At 38.1% G+C, this 18,513-nt stretch overlaps 1 protein-coding gene across 2 annotated transcripts in view; it reads left to right on the top strand.

Moving 5' to 3' along the window:
• SMARCA1 (SWI/SNF related, matrix associated, actin dependent regulator of chromatin, subfamily a, member 1) overlaps window positions 1–18,513 on the top strand; it is a 32,517-nt gene continuing 14,004 nt past the window's right edge. Inside the window, exons 1-18 of one of the 2 annotated variants that reach the window (XM_050974516.1) lie at window positions 1–161; window positions 3,783–3,869; window positions 6,156–6,322; window positions 7,250–7,350; window positions 7,472–7,572; window positions 7,852–8,031; window positions 9,325–9,480; window positions 9,718–9,849; window positions 10,594–10,662; window positions 11,383–11,492; window positions 12,152–12,378; window positions 12,921–13,042; window positions 13,421–13,573; window positions 14,934–15,066; window positions 16,023–16,171; window positions 16,765–16,884; window positions 17,558–17,668; window positions 17,855–17,968. In XM_050974516.1, coding sequence (XP_050830473.1) covers window positions 81–161; window positions 3,783–3,869; window positions 6,156–6,322; window positions 7,250–7,350; window positions 7,472–7,572; window positions 7,852–8,031; window positions 9,325–9,480; window positions 9,718–9,849; window positions 10,594–10,662; window positions 11,383–11,492; window positions 12,152–12,378; window positions 12,921–13,042; window positions 13,421–13,573; window positions 14,934–15,066; window positions 16,023–16,171; window positions 16,765–16,884; window positions 17,558–17,668; window positions 17,855–17,968 — 2,313 coding nt within the window. In that variant the 5' untranslated portion in view covers window positions 1–80. The remainder of the gene's footprint in view (window positions 162–3,782; window positions 3,870–6,155; window positions 6,323–7,249; window positions 7,351–7,471; window positions 7,573–7,851; window positions 8,032–9,324; window positions 9,481–9,717; window positions 9,850–10,593; window positions 10,663–11,382; window positions 11,493–12,151; window positions 12,379–12,920; window positions 13,043–13,420; window positions 13,574–14,933; window positions 15,067–16,022; window positions 16,172–16,764; window positions 16,885–17,557; window positions 17,669–17,854; window positions 17,969–18,513) is intronic. The other variant, XM_030229003.2, reaches the window with a different exon arrangement.

The raw sequence follows: 18,513 nt of genomic DNA, 5'->3' as shown, positions 1-18,513 counted from the left end.
GGCCGGCCGGAGGGGCGGGGACGCGCGGCGCGAGGGGCGGTGGGGCCGCCCCCGCCCCCCCGGCGCCCGCCGAGCTCAACATGGACCCGGGCCCGGGCGAGGAGCCCTGCGCCTCCACGTCCTCCGCCACGGCCGCTGCGCAGGAGCCCGGCGCCGAGGAGGTACCGCTCCGCTCCGGGGGTCCCTGCGGGTGGTGGAGCTTGGCTCGGTCGCCCCCTCCTGCAGCCCCTGCTCGGCCTGCGCCGCCCCGGCCCTGAGGCCGCCCGGGCCCCACCGCCGCGGCCCGCGAGCGCCCTGCAGGCCCGCCCGGACACCCCCGCTCCCGAGTCTGCCCTTCGGCATCGCCCCGGCACCGGCCGCCGTTCCCGCCGCCCTGCCATGCCACCGGCCCGGCCCTGCAGCCCGGGGCTGGGGCTGTGGAGCCCGTGCGGAGCCCTTCCAGCCCCGCGGCCTGCGCGCTCCCGCGGGGTCCGGCTGCCGGAGCCCCCCGCCCTGTTGTTTCCTTTCCCGCGCCCCGGGGAAAGCTGTCCCGGAGATGGGAGCTCCGAGGGCTCGGGGAGGGGATGTCGGGAGGGCGGCCCGGAGAGTTGGCAGGGGTCAGGGCCTCCCGCTGCCCCTGCCCAGCTCGAATTGTGCCCTGGTGCAGATTACACCCCTCGAGAGAACACGTATGGCTGCCAGCCGCCTCTCCTTAGTTTTTTGGAAGAAAGACACAAGGCATGTAGAAAGTGACGTATTCGGGTATCCTTGGAAACAGAACAAGGTTTAACCCGAGGAATGAATCTTAGAAAAAACTTAGTAGGAATGAGGACCAGTGTCACATATTTATGGTACTGATAACTACTGATAACAGTACATTCAGGTGTTTTATCCCATTTACTGACAGTCCATTTTGCCTATAAAGAATGTTTGAAGCTTTATTTTGTCATGTATATGAACAGTTATGGGGCACTTTACTTGATTGCTGAAAATAAAATGTTTAAAGACTGTTTCTCTATTGTATTCAACTTACTCTGCAAAATTTTATGCATGTCAACTGTACAGTCACAGCATCTGCATAACAGTGGCAGTCATGCAACCTGTTGTGCTCTGCTTCCCTGTCTGTTGTAAAACTGTCTTACTGGCTATTTGGAAATGTATTTCCATCTTGTGTATGTGAGTTAAACACAGAAGGAATCCTAAGTTATTCTTAGTGCATCTGTTCAGTTTTCAGTAGCACAAGTTGCAAGGGTAAACTAAGGCAGCAGCAGTAGTTCTTGTTGCCAGTTGTTTATTTATGTGTTCATGAGGCCTGCTCACTTTGGGACTGTTAAACTTTCTGGATAGAAATCTTTCAGCCTGAATTTAGGAACTTTGTTTAGGGTAGTTTAATATTAGAGATTTTAAGGGGAGTATTTTGTATCCTTGGAATACTCAGGATTTTTTGCAAGTTCTGCGTGGATGTTGTAAGGTGTTTAAATGGCCCCAGTTTTCAGGGGACTATTTAATCTATAATGGAAATAGGTTTTAGAGTAGAGACAAATTGTTACTGGCAAGTTTTCTGAGCTAAAAATGAAACTACTTTTGTGGTGGTGAATTGCACTGACTTCTGTGCTGGTTCCTGACAGGTCAGCCCTCTACATGATGAAGATCTGTTGTGTAAAGTTTCTAGTGAAAAGCTTTCAAGCTTCGTGAAATATTTTATGCTTCTGTGTTGTATAAAGCTACATGGCCCACTTGTTAGGAGGAAGTATTCTTACTCATACCAAAATATAGTAATTGTCAAAGTGTAGAATTTGAGCATTTTGCAGAAGCAAGTCTGGGTGTGATGCCTGTCCATCAATATTCAACAGAAACGGTGCAATAAGTGGTGGGGGGGAGGTAGGGACGGTGTTTTCTCTTCAAGGCTAAGGCGTACACTGTGATTTTATTGTGCTGTGGCTGCAGTAATAGGTCAGCTCATTTTCTGTTTTAACTCAGTGTGTTATTCAGAAATACTACTTTCAGAATAAATTTGATTTGTAGGCCACCATAAGTTTTATCCTTCTGGGATAATCTGAGTAAGAACAGAAGTGGCATTGCAGCTGCCTGCCTTGGGGCTTAGAAAGATAATATTGCATTACAATTTACTTGGAAAACTTTCAGTTTTAGGGATTCTCATAATATTACATTGTTCTGCTTGAAGAAACTTCATACTTACATGAGGGAGACAGACAGCTTTTTTCCACTAACACACAGCTATCTAATTTATTTCTAGGGCAAGTGAGGGAGATGCCTGTATTGGCCTACTGTCAATTTGTTTTCATTTAAGGAATAATTTGACATTTCAGTTGAAGAACAGGACCTGATAGTAGCAATGTCAGTCTCTCTTTTTGGAGTGTGTGTTGTTTAGTAATGTAATGGAAGTGTGAATATCCACATCTGTATCACCTCTTTGGCACGTTGGAGTAACTTTGCTTTCTGAGATGAGCTGATTATCTGTGTGATTGAAGAACATGTAAGTGAATAGAATATTTCTAATATTTCTAAATTACCTATTTGCAACATTTGGCCTTGCACAGGTGAGCTGGAGCATTTATAAAATCATTAAGCTGTCAAGCAGCTTCATTATACATTAAGTACTGTTCACCTCTGCAGAGAATTATGGCTTTGGGCCAAACTTGAAACAGTAATCTCTGACTTGAGAAAACATTCCTCCCATTTGCATGATTGTGCTTAAAGAAGAAGCTGGCGTGTGTATTTATCAGTAACAGTTCTGAAATTTAAATGCAATCTTTCTTGACAGATTTTTAAATATTTGGTACCATTTTGGCCTGGTTTTCTTACTGGACCCTGAATAGTTTAGAGTAATTATTATTTTAATATATTAATAGTAGTCTGATACTTAAAGCAGATTTATGCTCTGCACTGTTATATTTTATGCAGACATGCACTCTTGCAGCTCCTTCTAGTTTATTCAGAGCTTTTCAAAAACATTTTTAGAATTTAAAGCATCTCAAAATAGATTTAATTTTTTATTGCATATTTCAAAGACCAATTAGGAAAGTTTTCCTTAATTAGGGGGGGAAAAAAAAATCTACCATTTCATCATTTTACCAGTATAGTTGTGGAAAACCTGCTTTGAGCTTCTCAATTGAAGGCAGGCATGAATCTCATAAACTACAAAAGTTACATTTTAGTGACAATTTCATATATTTCTTTCATATATAGTAAATAAAGTGGTTCTTTTGCTGTCTGAGAGTGTTCCATGGAGTTGTTGCTGCATGGATTGAATTGGTTGGCTGTGTATCTTCCTAGGTTTATGGTTTAGTGTAGTTAAGCTATGTTTCCAATTGAACTTGTGACTATTCATCTAGAAGTGGAAACAGACAAAACCCAACCAAAATGCAAGTGTCAGCAACTTAGAGTTAGGAATCTGATATTTAGCAAAACCTTCAATTTTAAAAAATATTTTATTTTTAAAAACTTTAAAATTTTTTAAAATATTATTTCAAGATACTAAACTTAATTATGCATTTACAGTGAGATCTCTGTGAAAGATTAAACTTAGTGTTCTTTCAGTAATTTCTTTCAATTTGGATCCTGCTTGTAGAGATAAATATGAGGCACTTTAGTTTCATTGTGGACATGAAGTTTTGCTTTAGGTGAAGTGATATGATTAATGCACTCATTTCATTTTGAAATAATTATTTTAAAAAAGTTGCATGCTTGTCTTGCAGTTTGTAGGTTTGTTCACTCTGATACATTTTGCTAAAAAAGTAAATGAACTGGTGTTTATAAAATGTTCAACTTTTGAATTCCAGAAAAATGATCCCCCATTCCAACTCAAACTTCCTCCAAAGGCAGCTAGACCTGAAAAAGAAGTTGACCCAGAATATGAAGAGAAGATGGTAAGTGCTTTCATGAGAAAATGTACTACAGCTTTTTATGGCACATGGTTGTTGGAGCAGGATCAGCACAGTTACAGGGAGTTATTGCAGCCTGGATGTGTCAGAAAGAACCAAATCAAGATTGATTTAGGTGTCCATGTCGTGTCTCTCACAGTGACTGACAGGTCAGGTAGTGGTGGTTCTGTTAAATACTGTCCCATTCTTCCAAGTATTTTTGTCTGCATGGTTTTTGGAGTTGTACCCTGTGGTTTTTTATACTCAGGAGTTGTCAGTGGATTTTTGGTTTTGTGGTTTCTTTTTTAGTTATCCACACCCATCTATGCTAAGGACTTACTATTCAATGACATTTTATATTTACAGCTCTGCCCATTTTGTTTTCAGTTGGTCTCTGTCAGTTTTATTTGATAACTCCTGGGGTCATGTCAGAGACATCCTTAAGCTATTTCTTACTTAATTGAAATATTGAAGCTGCCAGTTTCTCTCATATAAAAACAAGGCTTTAAATATTTCAATGCCCCATAATATGTGTGCCATAACAATGCAAAAGAGAATTTATCCTTGACACGAGTGCTGGGATCTTGCAGTGCTGGAGAGGAGATGTAACAGGGCAACTTCTGTGGTACAAAGAGGCAAAAACCTGGAGGACATCTTGGATGACATTTGTATTAAGTTCTTGGTTTAAGCTGGTACCTCTGTCTTGCATTGTTTTTAAAAACTTTAATGTTAAATGGATGCCAGACAATTACAGTAGAGTCTGAAAGGACTGGATATCACAGAAGTCAGGGAAGACTATAACTATTGAGACATAGAAAAATTGATACCTACATGTATGAACACCTAATTTATAGCTGAAGAGCCACAGTGAATCTGTTCTTTGAGAATGAATTGAGTAAACAGCTGAACTTGTTTCACAGTAATCCATGACTTTACAGCTTCCCTAAATTACAGTATTAGTTCAGTTGTCCTAACAGGCAAAGGGGATTAGATACCAAAAATCTACCTTTTATCAATTGTGCAGTTGTGAGCTTGACCTTTACTGTTTTATCAAGATGTACTGTTTATACTAAGCCTATGATATTGCAGTCAGAAAACGATATTGTTTCATTCAATATAGGTCCTTAGCAACAATGATTATTTTGCCAAAATGATCATGTATTGTTTGTAAACTACAAATTCTCTGAATGGATTTGTTTATATACTGATCATCATAAGCATCAATGCCTCTACTTCCCCCTTCTATAATTTCTTTTTCATAAAGGTTTTACTTTTTATTTACATTGTAGTCGGCTGTCAGGTTATTTGCAGAAATGGTCCGATAATAGTGCAAGGGGGGAAAGCAGTAATTTTTTTCCCGGGAGATCTCGGTAAAGCTGTTCCTGTGCGGTGAGTGATGCTCTGTTAAAGAAACGCGGCGCCCTCGTGTGGCGCCATCGTGCATTGCACGCCGGGATCGTTCTGCTGCCCTTTGGGTGGCCGTCCTGCTCTTGGGCGAGACTTGCTTGCTGTAAGCGACCTGCAGAAAGGCGTTCTGGGGTCGGGTATTCCTTGGAAAGGTCACGATGCAGAACTACGGTTTCACTGCTGTCCTTTATATCATGATATGTGAATGAGATCACATGGACATTGCCTTACATGGTACAGTGTTACACAGTGCTTAAATTTCTCATAGAGAAACTGATAACAGTTGTATTCTCTCAGATAGAATTTGCATTTTTTCATATTACTCTTTAAAATTATGTAACATCTTATCTTCTAAGTATAAGAAAGGCCATGTTTTGCTGTGTGACATAGTGAAGTGCATGTGCCCCACTGAGATTGCAAAACTGAAATGCTCAAAATTTGAAATCTGGCAGCAAAATTCACAAACCTGAGTGAAAGCAGTTCAACCATTACTTCAGAAATAGTTCTAAAAGCAGAGCTACTACATTGTTGTCTTTGATCAAATCCTGATAGCCTTGAAGCTGATGAAAGTTCTGCCACTGATGAGCAAGGTTAGGATTTCATCCTTTACTGCAAGTCATAACTTTAGTTTTGTCTTTATCTTTTGTAGACAAAGATTAAAGTGTCCCTTGATTACTGCTGGTGTGCCATGAAGCCGCTCCAGCTCTGTTTCACAATGCTTGTAGCCCTCTGAGCTGTCTAACAGATGGCCTTGTCATTCTTTCCTCATATAAGTTGTTCTCATGAGTGTCTGAATTCTGTTTCTTAACAAAAATACATTTTTATAAAGGAAAGTTATTTATTATTTTTTTTTTTTATTATTCTCTTCTCCACTTTGGAAACTAGAAAGCAGATCGAGCAAAAAGGTTTGAATTCCTCCTGAAGCAGACAGAACTTTTTGCACATTTTATTCAACCTGCAGCACAAAAATCACCAACATCTCCACTGAAAGTCAAGCTGGGACGGCCACGGATGAAGAAAGATGAAAAGCAGAGTTTGATTTCAGCTGGGGAGTATGTTTTATTTTTATTTCTGACTTCTTACATGTTCAAACAACTTAGACTTTTAACATAATTTGTTTAGAGGTTGTACATAGAAATTGTACTTTCAGTAAATCCAGACAATTTCCTATTAGTGGGGTATCAGTTTCTTTAAAAGCTGGTTGGTTTGAAAGCATCATCTGCTCCATTAACATAAGTGTGACCTTGGATCAGAAATGCACTTTTAAAGCAAATTGCCTGATTCTTGCCATGTAAAATGCTTTGGTCTGTATTGTGGGGTGACTTTGGAGCACATGAATTGAATTTCTTTTGCGTGATGCTGAAGGAGCACTCCAGAAATCCACCTGATGTGACCCAGCTGGTAGTGCACCTGTCAGTGGGATCAGGGTGGGGCTAGAACAGGTTGTGACAAGGCAGTGTCCATGTAGTGGGGATATTGGATCCTCAGCACCAACTGGCTCTCCCCACTGGTCTGTCTTAGTATTGCAGCAGAGCCTGCCTGTAATGCCTCTGAGAGGGCTTGAAATAACAAGCAACTGGTTTTTTTTGAATGTTTGCAAAATGACATTCTATTTTAGAAATTTAAATTTTTTAAAAATTTGAATATGTGATTTTTCTGAATTTTGTAATTATCAAGTAATTGAGCCTAAGGCCACCACTGATGTCTTGTATTTCTGTGTTGCTCATTAAAAAGTGCCTCAGAGAACTCGTGATATTGTCAGATTATAGCTGTGGCTCTGAAAGAGAGGGATTCCTATCAGCCTTTCTAATTAAAGCTGGAATGACTCCTGAGGAATAATGTGTTAACAGGATGAGAGTTTGGTCAGGATACCAGAACTTTAACGCTGTGGGTCAGTGATTGCTTCTGTTGTAATTTGGAGTTTGTAGCAGTGTTTTGAAGTGGTTTGTTCACACATCAGTGTTGGGCTCTTTCTTTAGGTACCGCCACAGGCGCACGGAGCAGGAGGAGGATGAGGAGCTCTTGTCCGAGAGTCGGAAAAGCTCCAATGTGTGCATTCGGTTTGAGGAGTCCCCTTCATGTAAGCATGGTGTTGACAGTTCTCTGATTGATTTCATGTAATTAACATCTGAGCAGATTGCAATTGAAATTTTCTACTTCGAATTAGTATTTTTCTACTTAGAGGACTCTTACATTTACAGATGTGAAAGGAGGAACCCTAAGAGATTATCAGGTTAGAGGTTTGAACTGGATGATCTCATTGTATGAAAATGGAGTTAATGGCATTCTGGCAGATGAAATGGTAAGCAGTAATCTTTTGGATTTTTTTGTGGTAATTGTTGAGCAAAATACAACATTGAAGTGCTTATAGGGTTTCATGTACATGCAGTAGTATGCTTCATTCTACAGCAGTCTGGTTTTTCAAATCTGAAATTGTAATGAAAGAAATTCTGTTGCAAACATTTTTTGTGTAATTTGCTTTAAACAAACGGCATAATTACCTAGTAAGAAAATGATTTGAAAGTATTTCTCTATGGTACTTCACTTCAGCAAGTTTTTTCCCCCCTCTTTGTCAACGCAGGGGCTCGGTAAGACTCTCCAGACAATAGCTTTATTAGGCTATCTGAAGCATTACAGGAATATTCCTGGGCCACACATGGTCCTGGTTCCAAAATCAACTTTGCATAACTGGATGAATGAATTCAAGCGCTGGGTTCCATCCTTACGTTCTGTTTGCCTTATTGGAGATAAAGATGCCAGAGTAAGTGCTTCACATTTCAGAAATTTATGCATTATTTGGCAAAAATATCCATTGGATGTGTGGAATTCTCCCTAAGCTGTTTCCTTAATTACAGTGTATTTTAGTAATCTTTAACTGCATTAATGTTGAAAATGCAAAATGTTATGCTTGTGACTATGAGGAAAAACTGAAAATCAGTAGATGAAATAATAGACTGGGATTTGGGTACAGCCCTTTGAGTTGTCTGTTTTTCTGTTGTCTTTCTCTTTGACTTTTGCACCTGTTTTTTATCTCTCTTCCATATTTGCAATGTGACAGTGTGTACTCATTTTTCTTTATTGCACTCACTTTGTTACTTCTCCCTTCACCTTTTTTTCAGGTGACTTTTCCCACTCTTGTGTTTTATAAGCCTGCCTGGCCTTGTAACTAGGATTCTGCTGTAGAGCTTTTCATCTTTTATTGTGGAGGCCTTAAAATAGATATGGAATGTTTTTCTAACTGAAGGGGATGAACGAGCTGGATGTTTCTGTGAATTCTATAGCTGCTCATGTGGATTGCATGGCTGCCTGTTACTGACTGCTTGAGGGTGGAAAGGTTCTAGAAAGGGAATAGGAGCTGGCAGTGGGGCCAGGAAGGCCAGTGGCATCCTGGCTTGTATCAGCCATGGTGTGGCCAGCAGGACCAGGGCAGTGACTGTCCCCCTGTACTGGGCACTGGTGACATGGAGGTGCTGGAGTGTGTTCAGAGAAGGGAACAGAGCTTAGGAGGAGCAGCTGAGGGGACTTGTTTTTGTAGGTGATAGGACAAGGAAATGGCCTCAGGTGCACCACGTGGCTTTCCTATGGGATGGTGTTCTTTCATATGAAAGGATTTATATGCTTTGATGTGGGCCTTGCAAAACAGAGATGGGACAGAGGAGGGAGCTATTTGGGGAAGAGAGAAGATAGTTGGGAGTGGACTATGTAAGTTGGTTTGGTACACTTCTGTGGGTTGTATCTTTGGACAAGTTAATTCAGAAGTTTTTTTTCCCCTTTTGGTTGTATGTACTCTATTTGAATTACAGAGAAATGATGCTGAAGAGCAAATAGCTAACTTTGAGTAGAAACTAATTTGTGTTTTGCTTAACTCCAGCTTTCTCTGCTTGAAGTACAAAGGATTGAAGGCTTTTGTTACAGTAACTTTGAGTTACTGAGAAGATGTTTCAGATGAACTTTGTGTGCTAGTTTAGTGATCCTGGTGGAGACAGCTTTCCCTGAATGCCATAAAATTTGTTCATATTTATAAATGCTTACTAATCCAGTTCTTTTGCTCTAGGCTGCATTTATCCGTGATGTTATGATGCCTGGTGAATGGGATGTTTGTGTTACATCATATGAAATGGTAATTAAAGAGAAATCAGTCTTCAAGAAATTTAACTGGAGGTACCTGGTAATTGATGAAGCCCACAGAATAAAGAATGAGAAGTCTAAGGTAAATTTGAAATTGTTTCATACTTGGAAGTTAGTTTGATATAAAAAGATACATCTGATTTGAGCAGATTGCAAGTGTTAGCTGTGGTGTTTTTTTTACAGTAAAAGCAATAAGCTATTGGGTGGTAAATGGGAATTTCATTGGTAGGTCACTGTTTCTAAGTTTAATTGATGTTGTTTTAGGTTTCAAAAACTGATTCACTGTGCTTTAGTGTAGATAACTATGTTGTGTTTCCAGCTGTCAGAGATTGTGCGTGAGTTCAAGACAACAAATCGATTGCTGCTTACAGGAACTCCTTTACAGAATAACCTCCATGAGCTGTGGGCATTACTCAATTTCCTTTTACCTGATGTCTTCAATTCTGCAGATGTAAGTTGATGTTTGCAAGTACAGTGTTGTTATTTTGATTCCTGGGCTGCTGTCAGTAGAAGAGAAGAATGACCAGCCTAGTAGGAGATGGACATTGTGCATGACCCAGCTTCAGGGAAAGATCTTTGGCTTAATGTTGAGTACTTTTCTTACTCTGCCTAGTTTAAAACAGTGCATTCTGCTGGTGTGGATGAGGCCTCAGACCATTAATAGCAAATGTAATACCTTAAATACATCAAGAATTATGCAAAATTTGAGAAAGCAGTGAAGTAGCATGAACATGAAGCATCCAAATAGGCATAAGCCTTTTTTTTAAATTTAGAACTTGAGTAATCTTTCTTCTCTTTTACCTTTAATGTTTCTTTGTGCTTGTATTACTTGCTTGTATTATTTTTGCTCTGCTGTCCATCTAATTTTCTTAATGATTCATGCTGGGTCTATTAACTTCTTGCCCCATCATCACATAAGCATTGAAGGGAGGCACCTGGACACTGCAGTGATGAGCATGGAAAGTTGTGTATTAAGCAGACTGTAATGGTGTTTTGTCTGCAGAGTGATGCACTTGACTCAAATGTTACAGTGTACTGGGGAGATGGCACAGAATTGCAGCCTGATTTTTCTTTCACAGAAGTAATTTGTCTCAAGATTTATGCCACTCTCAGCTAATGAAAGAGAGTCAATATGTGTCTGTTAAAAGTGCAGATGATAAGCTGTTCTTACCAATCGTGCTGTTTCTCATCACAGGATTTTGACTCGTGGTTTGACACTAAAAATTGTCTCGGTGATCAGAAACTTGTAGAAAGACTTCATGCTGTAAGTAATTAAAGCCGTAATCACCTGTCGTCATTAGCATGCACACTGTAAAGAAGAAAACCAGATTAGTTTCCCCTTCATCTCAAAGTTGAAAAAATGAACAGCTCTTTAGTTACAGGAATACCTATCAGTATTTTCATTAATTAAGCTTGCTGTCATAGGTACCATTTTTTGTGTGTTACTGTTTGAAGCAGACAAAATCTGATCATAAGATATGAAAATGAAGAATTTTGAGATCTTTTTAAACCATTTATTATTGTGACAAGTAGACTGTTACACATCATGCTAAACTGAATAAAGGCATGCCTTTACCTTTGTTTTACTGTGCATGAGATAAGACATTTTTTGCAGTAGCAAAAGAAGTCAGAGAACCTACAACATGCATTTCTTATACTTGAAATGTTGGTGTGTTTTGTCCCTTCTAGTGGAAATGAAACAGGGCTTATGTCAAAAAGAATTAAATTCTATAAATTTAAGAGTTTTGCTCCTTCTTAAGATAACAAGTGGGATGATTCTGGCAATCCTTATTATACATATTTATATGTGAGTTTAGTTATTGCTGGACAACTTCGTTTTGCAGAATTTTCTCATGAAGTCACCATGACAGCAATAGATACTGATTAGTTCTGGATTAGTATCAGATAATTGAATCTGTTAGTTTTGTATTTGTGGCAGTCAATTTTATACATTAATCTATGCAAAACATCTTAATTTGTGCAGGTTTTGAAGCCATTTCTCTTACGTCGCATAAAAGGTGAAGTAGAAAAGAGTTTGCCTCCAAAGAAGGAGGTAAAAATTTATCTTGGGCTCAGCAAAATGCAGAGAGAATGGTGAGTTATTTACATCAAAGTAAGATTCTTTTCTGATAAACACTATAGCTCTTCACACTGATACTTTTTTCCCTTACATTTGCATGTTGAGACAGTCAGAGAAACTTATTTATAGCTGTCTTAGGCTTTTGTAAAAAATGCACAAGTTTCAGAGAACTCAGGAAGGGTAGTGAAAAGAGCTGGGAGGAAGAAAGCAGAAACTTTTTCCCTTCCTTAAGTTTATGTGAAAGAGCAAATGCCTCCTAAGCTTCCTCCTTTGATCCAAGTATGCGTGCACCAAAAAGTCTTAACCTGAAATTAGAAGAGAACCCTGAGGAGCTGCATACCCAGAAGAGACATGAGCTAAGGAGCCAGGTCAGTGTAGCAGTTTGTGTCAAATAAGTGATACTTTTAATCCACTTTGTACTACTAAAATGGAAGTGTAAAATAATCCAGCGAGTGGCTGTTCATTGTCACTTGCAGAGAGATTCCCTTTTGTATTTTGGTATGAATTTAGAAATCCTTATTAACAGTCAGATGTTTCATAGTCATGTAGCTCATTGCTATATAAACAAGACCAACTCCCACATCCAGAAATAGGAATGGTGATATTGCAGGGTTTCATTCATTCATTCAGATACAAACTGGGAAGTTGTTCAAAACTGCCCTTAAAACCTCAGGTATACCAGGATCCTGATGAAAGACATTGATATCCTGAACTCAGCTGGCAAAATGGATAAGATGCGCCTGCTGAATATTCTGATGCAGCTGCGGAAGTGCTGTAACCATCCTTACCTGTTTGATGGTGCTGAGCCTGGCCCTCCTTATACCACTGACACTCACCTCATCACCAACAGTGGTAAAATGTTAGTTCTGGATAAGCTGCTGGCAAAACTCAGAGAGCAGGGTGAGTACTGTTGATGGACAGCAGTGATCTGAATGCTCCTTCTAAGTAAAGTGTCTTTCAAAACCAGCACAGGTTTAGCCTCTCCTGCAGTGAATGTATTCAGCACTTTCTCTGAGGCTTTTGTTGAAAATTAATTTTCTGTAGATCTTAACACATGAAGGAAAAGAAATCTTATGGCAATGATGAGTAAGACTAAAAATATGGAGAAGCAGAAGGAAGGGAAGAGTAGAGCCTCCCTTTTCCTTTCTGTAAGAAAATTTCTGATGATAGGATTATTTCATCTATGTGCATCAGTCAGCTCCAGATTTCCTTACAGTGGAGTTCTGCTTCTTTGGTTATATATTTCTCCTCTATAATTTATCAAGTAATATTCTTGAGTGGTTAAAGCACTACCAGAAAAATAACTTGAGAAGGAAAAGTTATTCAATTTAGCATAGTGGAGAATATTTCACATAAATTCTCAGTCATGCTCGGTAGTAGCTCTGTGATAAGATCAATGTGGAAACATAAAATGAATGTCAAAACCTTCTGTGTTCTGTCAGGTTCCAGAGTTCTGCTGTTCAGTCAGATGACTCGTTTGCTGGATATTTTGGAAGACTATTGCATGTGGCGTGGTTATGAGTACTGCAGACTTGATGGGCAGACACCACATGAGGAAAGAGAGGTGGGAAATTTGTATGCAAACAAGAAAAACCTTTGGTTAGGTTAATAAGTTAGTATTCACATATATGTATGTAGCCACATCATTGTTTAAAGCAGAAATGCTACAGTTTTCAAAAGGCTGCTAAGGGAATGTTTCTCATAACCTAAGTCTACATTTTGTTTCACTTGATCCTCAGTTAAATGAAAAATACAGTATATTGTGGAGTCAGTACACATTTTCCCACCTGCTGAGTTTCTTTCTTTGATAAAATTCTGTTTTATATGAAAGTTGTGTAAATTTAAAAGAAATTTAATTGGAAAGCCACCAACATACTTGTTGGAAACTTGTTGGAAAGATCTGATACTTCAGTGACACATTCTTTTTTTTTTTTTCTTTCAGGAAGCAATTGACACATTTAATGCTCCTAACAGCAGTAAATTCATTTTCATGCTGAGTACCAGAGCTGGAGGTCTTGGAATTAATTTGGCAACTGCTGATGTGGTTATTCTCTATGATTCAGATTGGAACCCTCAAGTAGATCTGCAAGCCATGGTGAGTTAACTCTCTAATACACATTTATTTGTTTAAGCTTGTCAGTGTTCTATTTTGTATAACTGTTTTCAGAACTTGCACTTTCATTGTGTTTCTTTACTTTTTGTTTACACAAGACAATACCAAGAAACAAAGGAGTTGAATAAAAGGGCATGAACAGATTTGTGGAGGAAATTGTAGATTTTTGCCTGTAAATATTTGTCTTAATTATTTCCCTAGTGAGAGATTACTTCTATCAAAATACTGTATGAATATTGTTAATAGAAGTATAGAATTATTTTTAATTCTATCTTTTCAGAAGAGACCAGTCAATGAACAATAAAGGACTGTTTTCAAAATAAAAGCAGATAACTAAAAGCATGCAGCCTTATATTTCTCTCATGTTGGAAATTTATGGTTTTACTTTTTGTTTCTGCATAAGCATAAAGGCATTTGGTGGTGATGCTGGGAGTGGAGGAAGTTACCTTTGGGTTAAAACTACTCAAATCTTCTCTTTCTCTGTTCTGAATGTAAAAAAAATAATCTGTAATTTGTTTCATATGGAATAAAGCTCGTGTGATCCTTCTTGCCTGATTAGAAGGGTGGATATTTGTTCAGTGGTTTGTAATTTTTAATTTTCTTTTAATGCACTTCAACACATTAAATATTTAATATCAATAGCTCATCCTTTAGATATGCATGTTGACTGCCAGTAGTTGACCAACTTCCTGGAGACTGTAAGTGTGATTTGTGAACTTCAGTGGGGTTTTCAGGAAGAAATTAATATTATGCAGGAGAAAAGATTTGAATACTCATGTTTAAAGAAAAAATCCCGGTACCCACAGCTTGAGGGACAGCTGTTGAACTTTTTTTGATTTAAAAGGACATGTTTTCCAGAGAGGATAAACACAAGTTTTGTTACAAATGAGTAGAGTGTGTCAGTCACAAACCTCATTTGCTGGCTTGGGACAAGCACAGTGTTGGAGCTGTGGCTGCAGGAACTCTACACATGGAATTAATGTGCTCAAGCCAGGGATGTAGAATATCAATACCTGTGTCAAGTGAGAGAATTCATTTGGAAGCAATACAAGTGTATGCATGTATGTACTGTTGTGTGTCCACTTCCCAGCTGCAGTCTGGACAGGCATTCAGTTATCTTCATTTACAGTGAGGGAGATGCATTTGTTGCTGTGGAATGACTCAAAAATGTAATAGCCAGGTATAAGTAAATATTAGAATACTGGGTTTACAGTCATCTGTGCTTTTGAATAGGCAAGGACCAAGAAGTACAATGCTAGTTTGAGGCTGCTATTTCTGCAAGCTAACTGTCTATTGCTTGTGAGTTCTTGTTGCTGAACACTCATTGATTTATGTTTGTTAGGATCGTGCGCATCGTATTGGTCAAAAGAAACCAGTACGGGTGTTTCGACTTATCACTGATAATACTGTTGAAGAGAGGATTGTAGAAAGAGCTGAAATAAAACTGAGACTGGACTCTATAGTTATACAACAAGGTATCAACTGCTATATATGTTTGTCTGCAAAAGAGTTGTTCAGTCCCTAAAGTATGGTTAAATAACTGTACAAATGTACAGTCGTAGAGAAAGCAGGCCTTGTGTATAATAGCAGTGTACTAAATCAACCTAATGTGCAAGGTATTCACTTGTTCAGCTGAATTATTTTTGAATTCTGTTTTCTGATTAATGTAGATAAAGACTTATAGTGAGTCTAAATGAGAAAAGTAAACTACAGCTGAATAGATGTTATTTAGTTTTGTGATATGTTAAAAGGGAAAAAAGAAAATCAGGTATGTTCCTTGGCAGTTGAAATAATGATATGCATATGCTTCTTACCACATAAGAGTTAACTGAAAAATAAAATACCTTTGTGTATTTTTGTTTGGAAGCACTTAGAGGAATAGTTTGTCAAAACTAAGGTACTCAAGCTAAGTTTTTAGAGTTGTTTGTATTTACTAAAGGGTGGGCTACTGAAAGGATGATGGTCAAGATTTTGATAGCATGAGAAGAGATAGGGTAAGAGAAATTTTGGGACAGCAATTAAATTTTTGGAAGAATAGTTAGAAGATTTGGATTGAAATCAGTGATGTGAATGTTGAAAATGTCAAGCACTTCTTAGTGGTTATAGAATACTTCTTAATTTTTCATCTTGAGATAAAATTTTGACCTTAAAAGTTCAGCTAACTTTGCAAGAATAAGATCTTTCATGTAAAATTCAGATTATCTGAATGTGAAATGTTTTTTATTATGGCTTGAGACAAAGTTGTTTTTTTAATTTTCCCTGAAGTTCCTGACTTCTGTTTATTCTCATCTTGAGCAAAATGTGTTTTTTTGATATGGTTGTTCTGTTTTTCCTTTCTTGTTCTGTCAATGAAGTAAAAAAAATCCACTGCTTGCACGGTCCTACTAGAACTCCCACATTTTAACTTTGAACATATTCCTTGTGATTGTAGGAAGGCTCATAGACCAGCAGTCCAACAAACTGGCAAAAGATGAAATGCTGCAGATGATCCGGCATGGAGCCACGCATGTGTTTGCTTCCAAAGACAGTGAGCTGACAGAAGAAGATATAACCACTATTTTAGAAAGAGGTGAAAAGAAGGTTAGAGAACCTTTTAATATGGAATTCAAAATACATATGCACAACATGGAATGAGATCTGATTACGTTAATCTGTTATTACTTTACTATTTGTGCAGATTTTAAATATTATGAAAGTTTTGAAGAAGTAGAATTAGTGATTGTAATTATTTTCAAGGTTCATGCTGTGTGCATCCTGTTTTTAGCGCTGCTTATTTTGTGGTCTTTTAGAAAAATGTAAATTTAATGCCAATAATTCTGACAGACACAAAGTTTTTATGGAACTTCATTAGGTAATAGATAGCTCTATGAAAAAATGAACTGCCATTTCAGCTCCAAGGAGATGGGCATAAATTTAATTTAAATTTTAAAGTTAAATTCTACAGTTGTAGGACTACATCCCAGCATAATAAATTTAGTTTAATGGAGAGTCTTAAAGTCAAATTGCTCTAAATTGAAAAGGACAATGGGTATCTCTCTTTAGAAGAAAGTGTAAGTAAACGTTAAAATCAGAAAAAGATATTGAGAATGTTGTAGTAATGATGAAAGCTGTTTTTTTTTCAGAAAAGATTAAGTAGTTTGAGTGAGCCTAAAAATATCTTCCTCTCATTTTAGACAGCTGAAATGAATGAACGATTGCAGAAAATGGGAGAGAGCTCCCTACGAAATTTCACTATGGACACAGAGATGAGCTTATACAACTTTGAAGGTGAAGATTACAGAGAAAAACAGAAGGTAATTTTTTGTAGCATTTATGACTTCAATTTAAAGATGCACACATAAAAGCCATACTATAATTGTTATGACTGTGAAGGTTTCTAGATTCTAGAGAAGTAAGGAACTATTGAAAAATTCACTTGGCTCTGCCCAAGCATTAGTATTCCAAATTTTTGTTAAACCACTTCCAGCCCCACTGTTTTTTTCACGGCAAAATCTGATAACAGGATTCAGTTCAGATTAATTGATTGCTAATGGATTTTTTTTGTCTGTATTGTAGCCTTTATAGAGGTTATTCATTGTGATATTTAGAAGAGAAGCAATTTATTCATATCAAAAGGAATTAGAGAATTCAGAGCCCAAGTCCTCAGCCCTTCCATTGTGTTTTGGTAGATGGAATCATAATCCTACTCAGGTGTCTGAAATACTTAGAATACTTAGAATCTCTTCTTGCCACTGCACTGCCTTACTTGTGTATTATCTTTTAAGTGCTTAAATATTTGTTATAATCAGCAGTAATTTCTAGCTGATTTTTGAGCTCTATTGTAGTATCCAAATTATTGAGCACAATCATTAGATTTGCTGTGCAGAAATACATTCCTGTTTTGAAGTGCCATATTAGTCATTATTCTTGTGACTTTAGGGAAGCAAACAGTTACTTAAGTAGCTTTTTGTTCTGTTCTCTGTGTAGCTGAGCATGATGGAATGGATTGAGCCTCCAAAAAGAGAACGCAAAGCCAATTATGCAGTGGATGCTTATTTCAGAGAGGCCCTACGTGTCAGTGAACCCAAAGTCCCAAAGGTAAGGAGGTGGCAAGTGTGGAAGGGTTTTATGTTGTTCTTTTGCTCCTCCTCTCCTGTGCTGCATCCCTGGCTCTACCCCTGTGTATTTACAAGGTCATAGGTTGCCACTGCTGCTGAATTATGGTAGTTAACTTTTCTGCAAGAAAAGCTTCTATAATGTTGATTTATCTGTGTATTTTTGAAGGCTCCAAGACCTCCAAAACAACCAAATATTCAGGATTTTCAGTTTTTCCCACCACGGTTATTTGAACTTCTGGAAAAAGAAATTCTGTATTACCGTAAAACTATAGGATATAAGGTAACATTTTTCCTTTTCAAATCAGTGAAATGTATTTGTATTTCTTATTGTAAATTTGTTGCAGCCTTGACTTGTCAAGTTATTGTGAAAGAAATTGCTTAAAGCCTCTGTTCTTCTGTTTCTGTTCCACTAAAACCAGAAAAAATAATCTGTCATTCTTTCCTTCACTAAACATTCTGTATCTGTGTAGCTTTCTGTTTTGTGGTGGATTCCTAACAATAAAATAGAGTAGAAAAAAGACAGTTCTGATTCTCATATACTCAAAACGAAAGGTGTGACATGTGGTCTAAGGTGAGGATAAAGTCACCTTCCAGAGAGTGATTTTTTTTGTAAAAACTTTTGTATATCTTTGTGTTGATGTGAAGGTAATTAAAATGACATCAGTTTTCCTTGGATTTGGGTGGGATATAAAAGGTTTAAAGGTGTGGAGAAGTCTGAATATATTACTGCTTCAAAAAGGAAACCTGATAACAGATTTCTCGATTTTCCTTTTATTTTTTTCTTCCTGCTGTGCTTTAGCTGAATTTCTCCCTTTTCCCTGCTGA

This window comes from Serinus canaria, chromosome 4A (genome assembly GCF_022539315.1).
Source record: "Serinus canaria isolate serCan28SL12 chromosome 4A, serCan2020, whole genome shotgun sequence".
Taxonomy (NCBI): domain Eukaryota; kingdom Metazoa; phylum Chordata; class Aves; order Passeriformes; family Fringillidae; genus Serinus; species Serinus canaria.
Note: the sequence above shows the minus strand (reverse complement) of the source record. Positions and strands in the feature narration are given on the sequence as shown.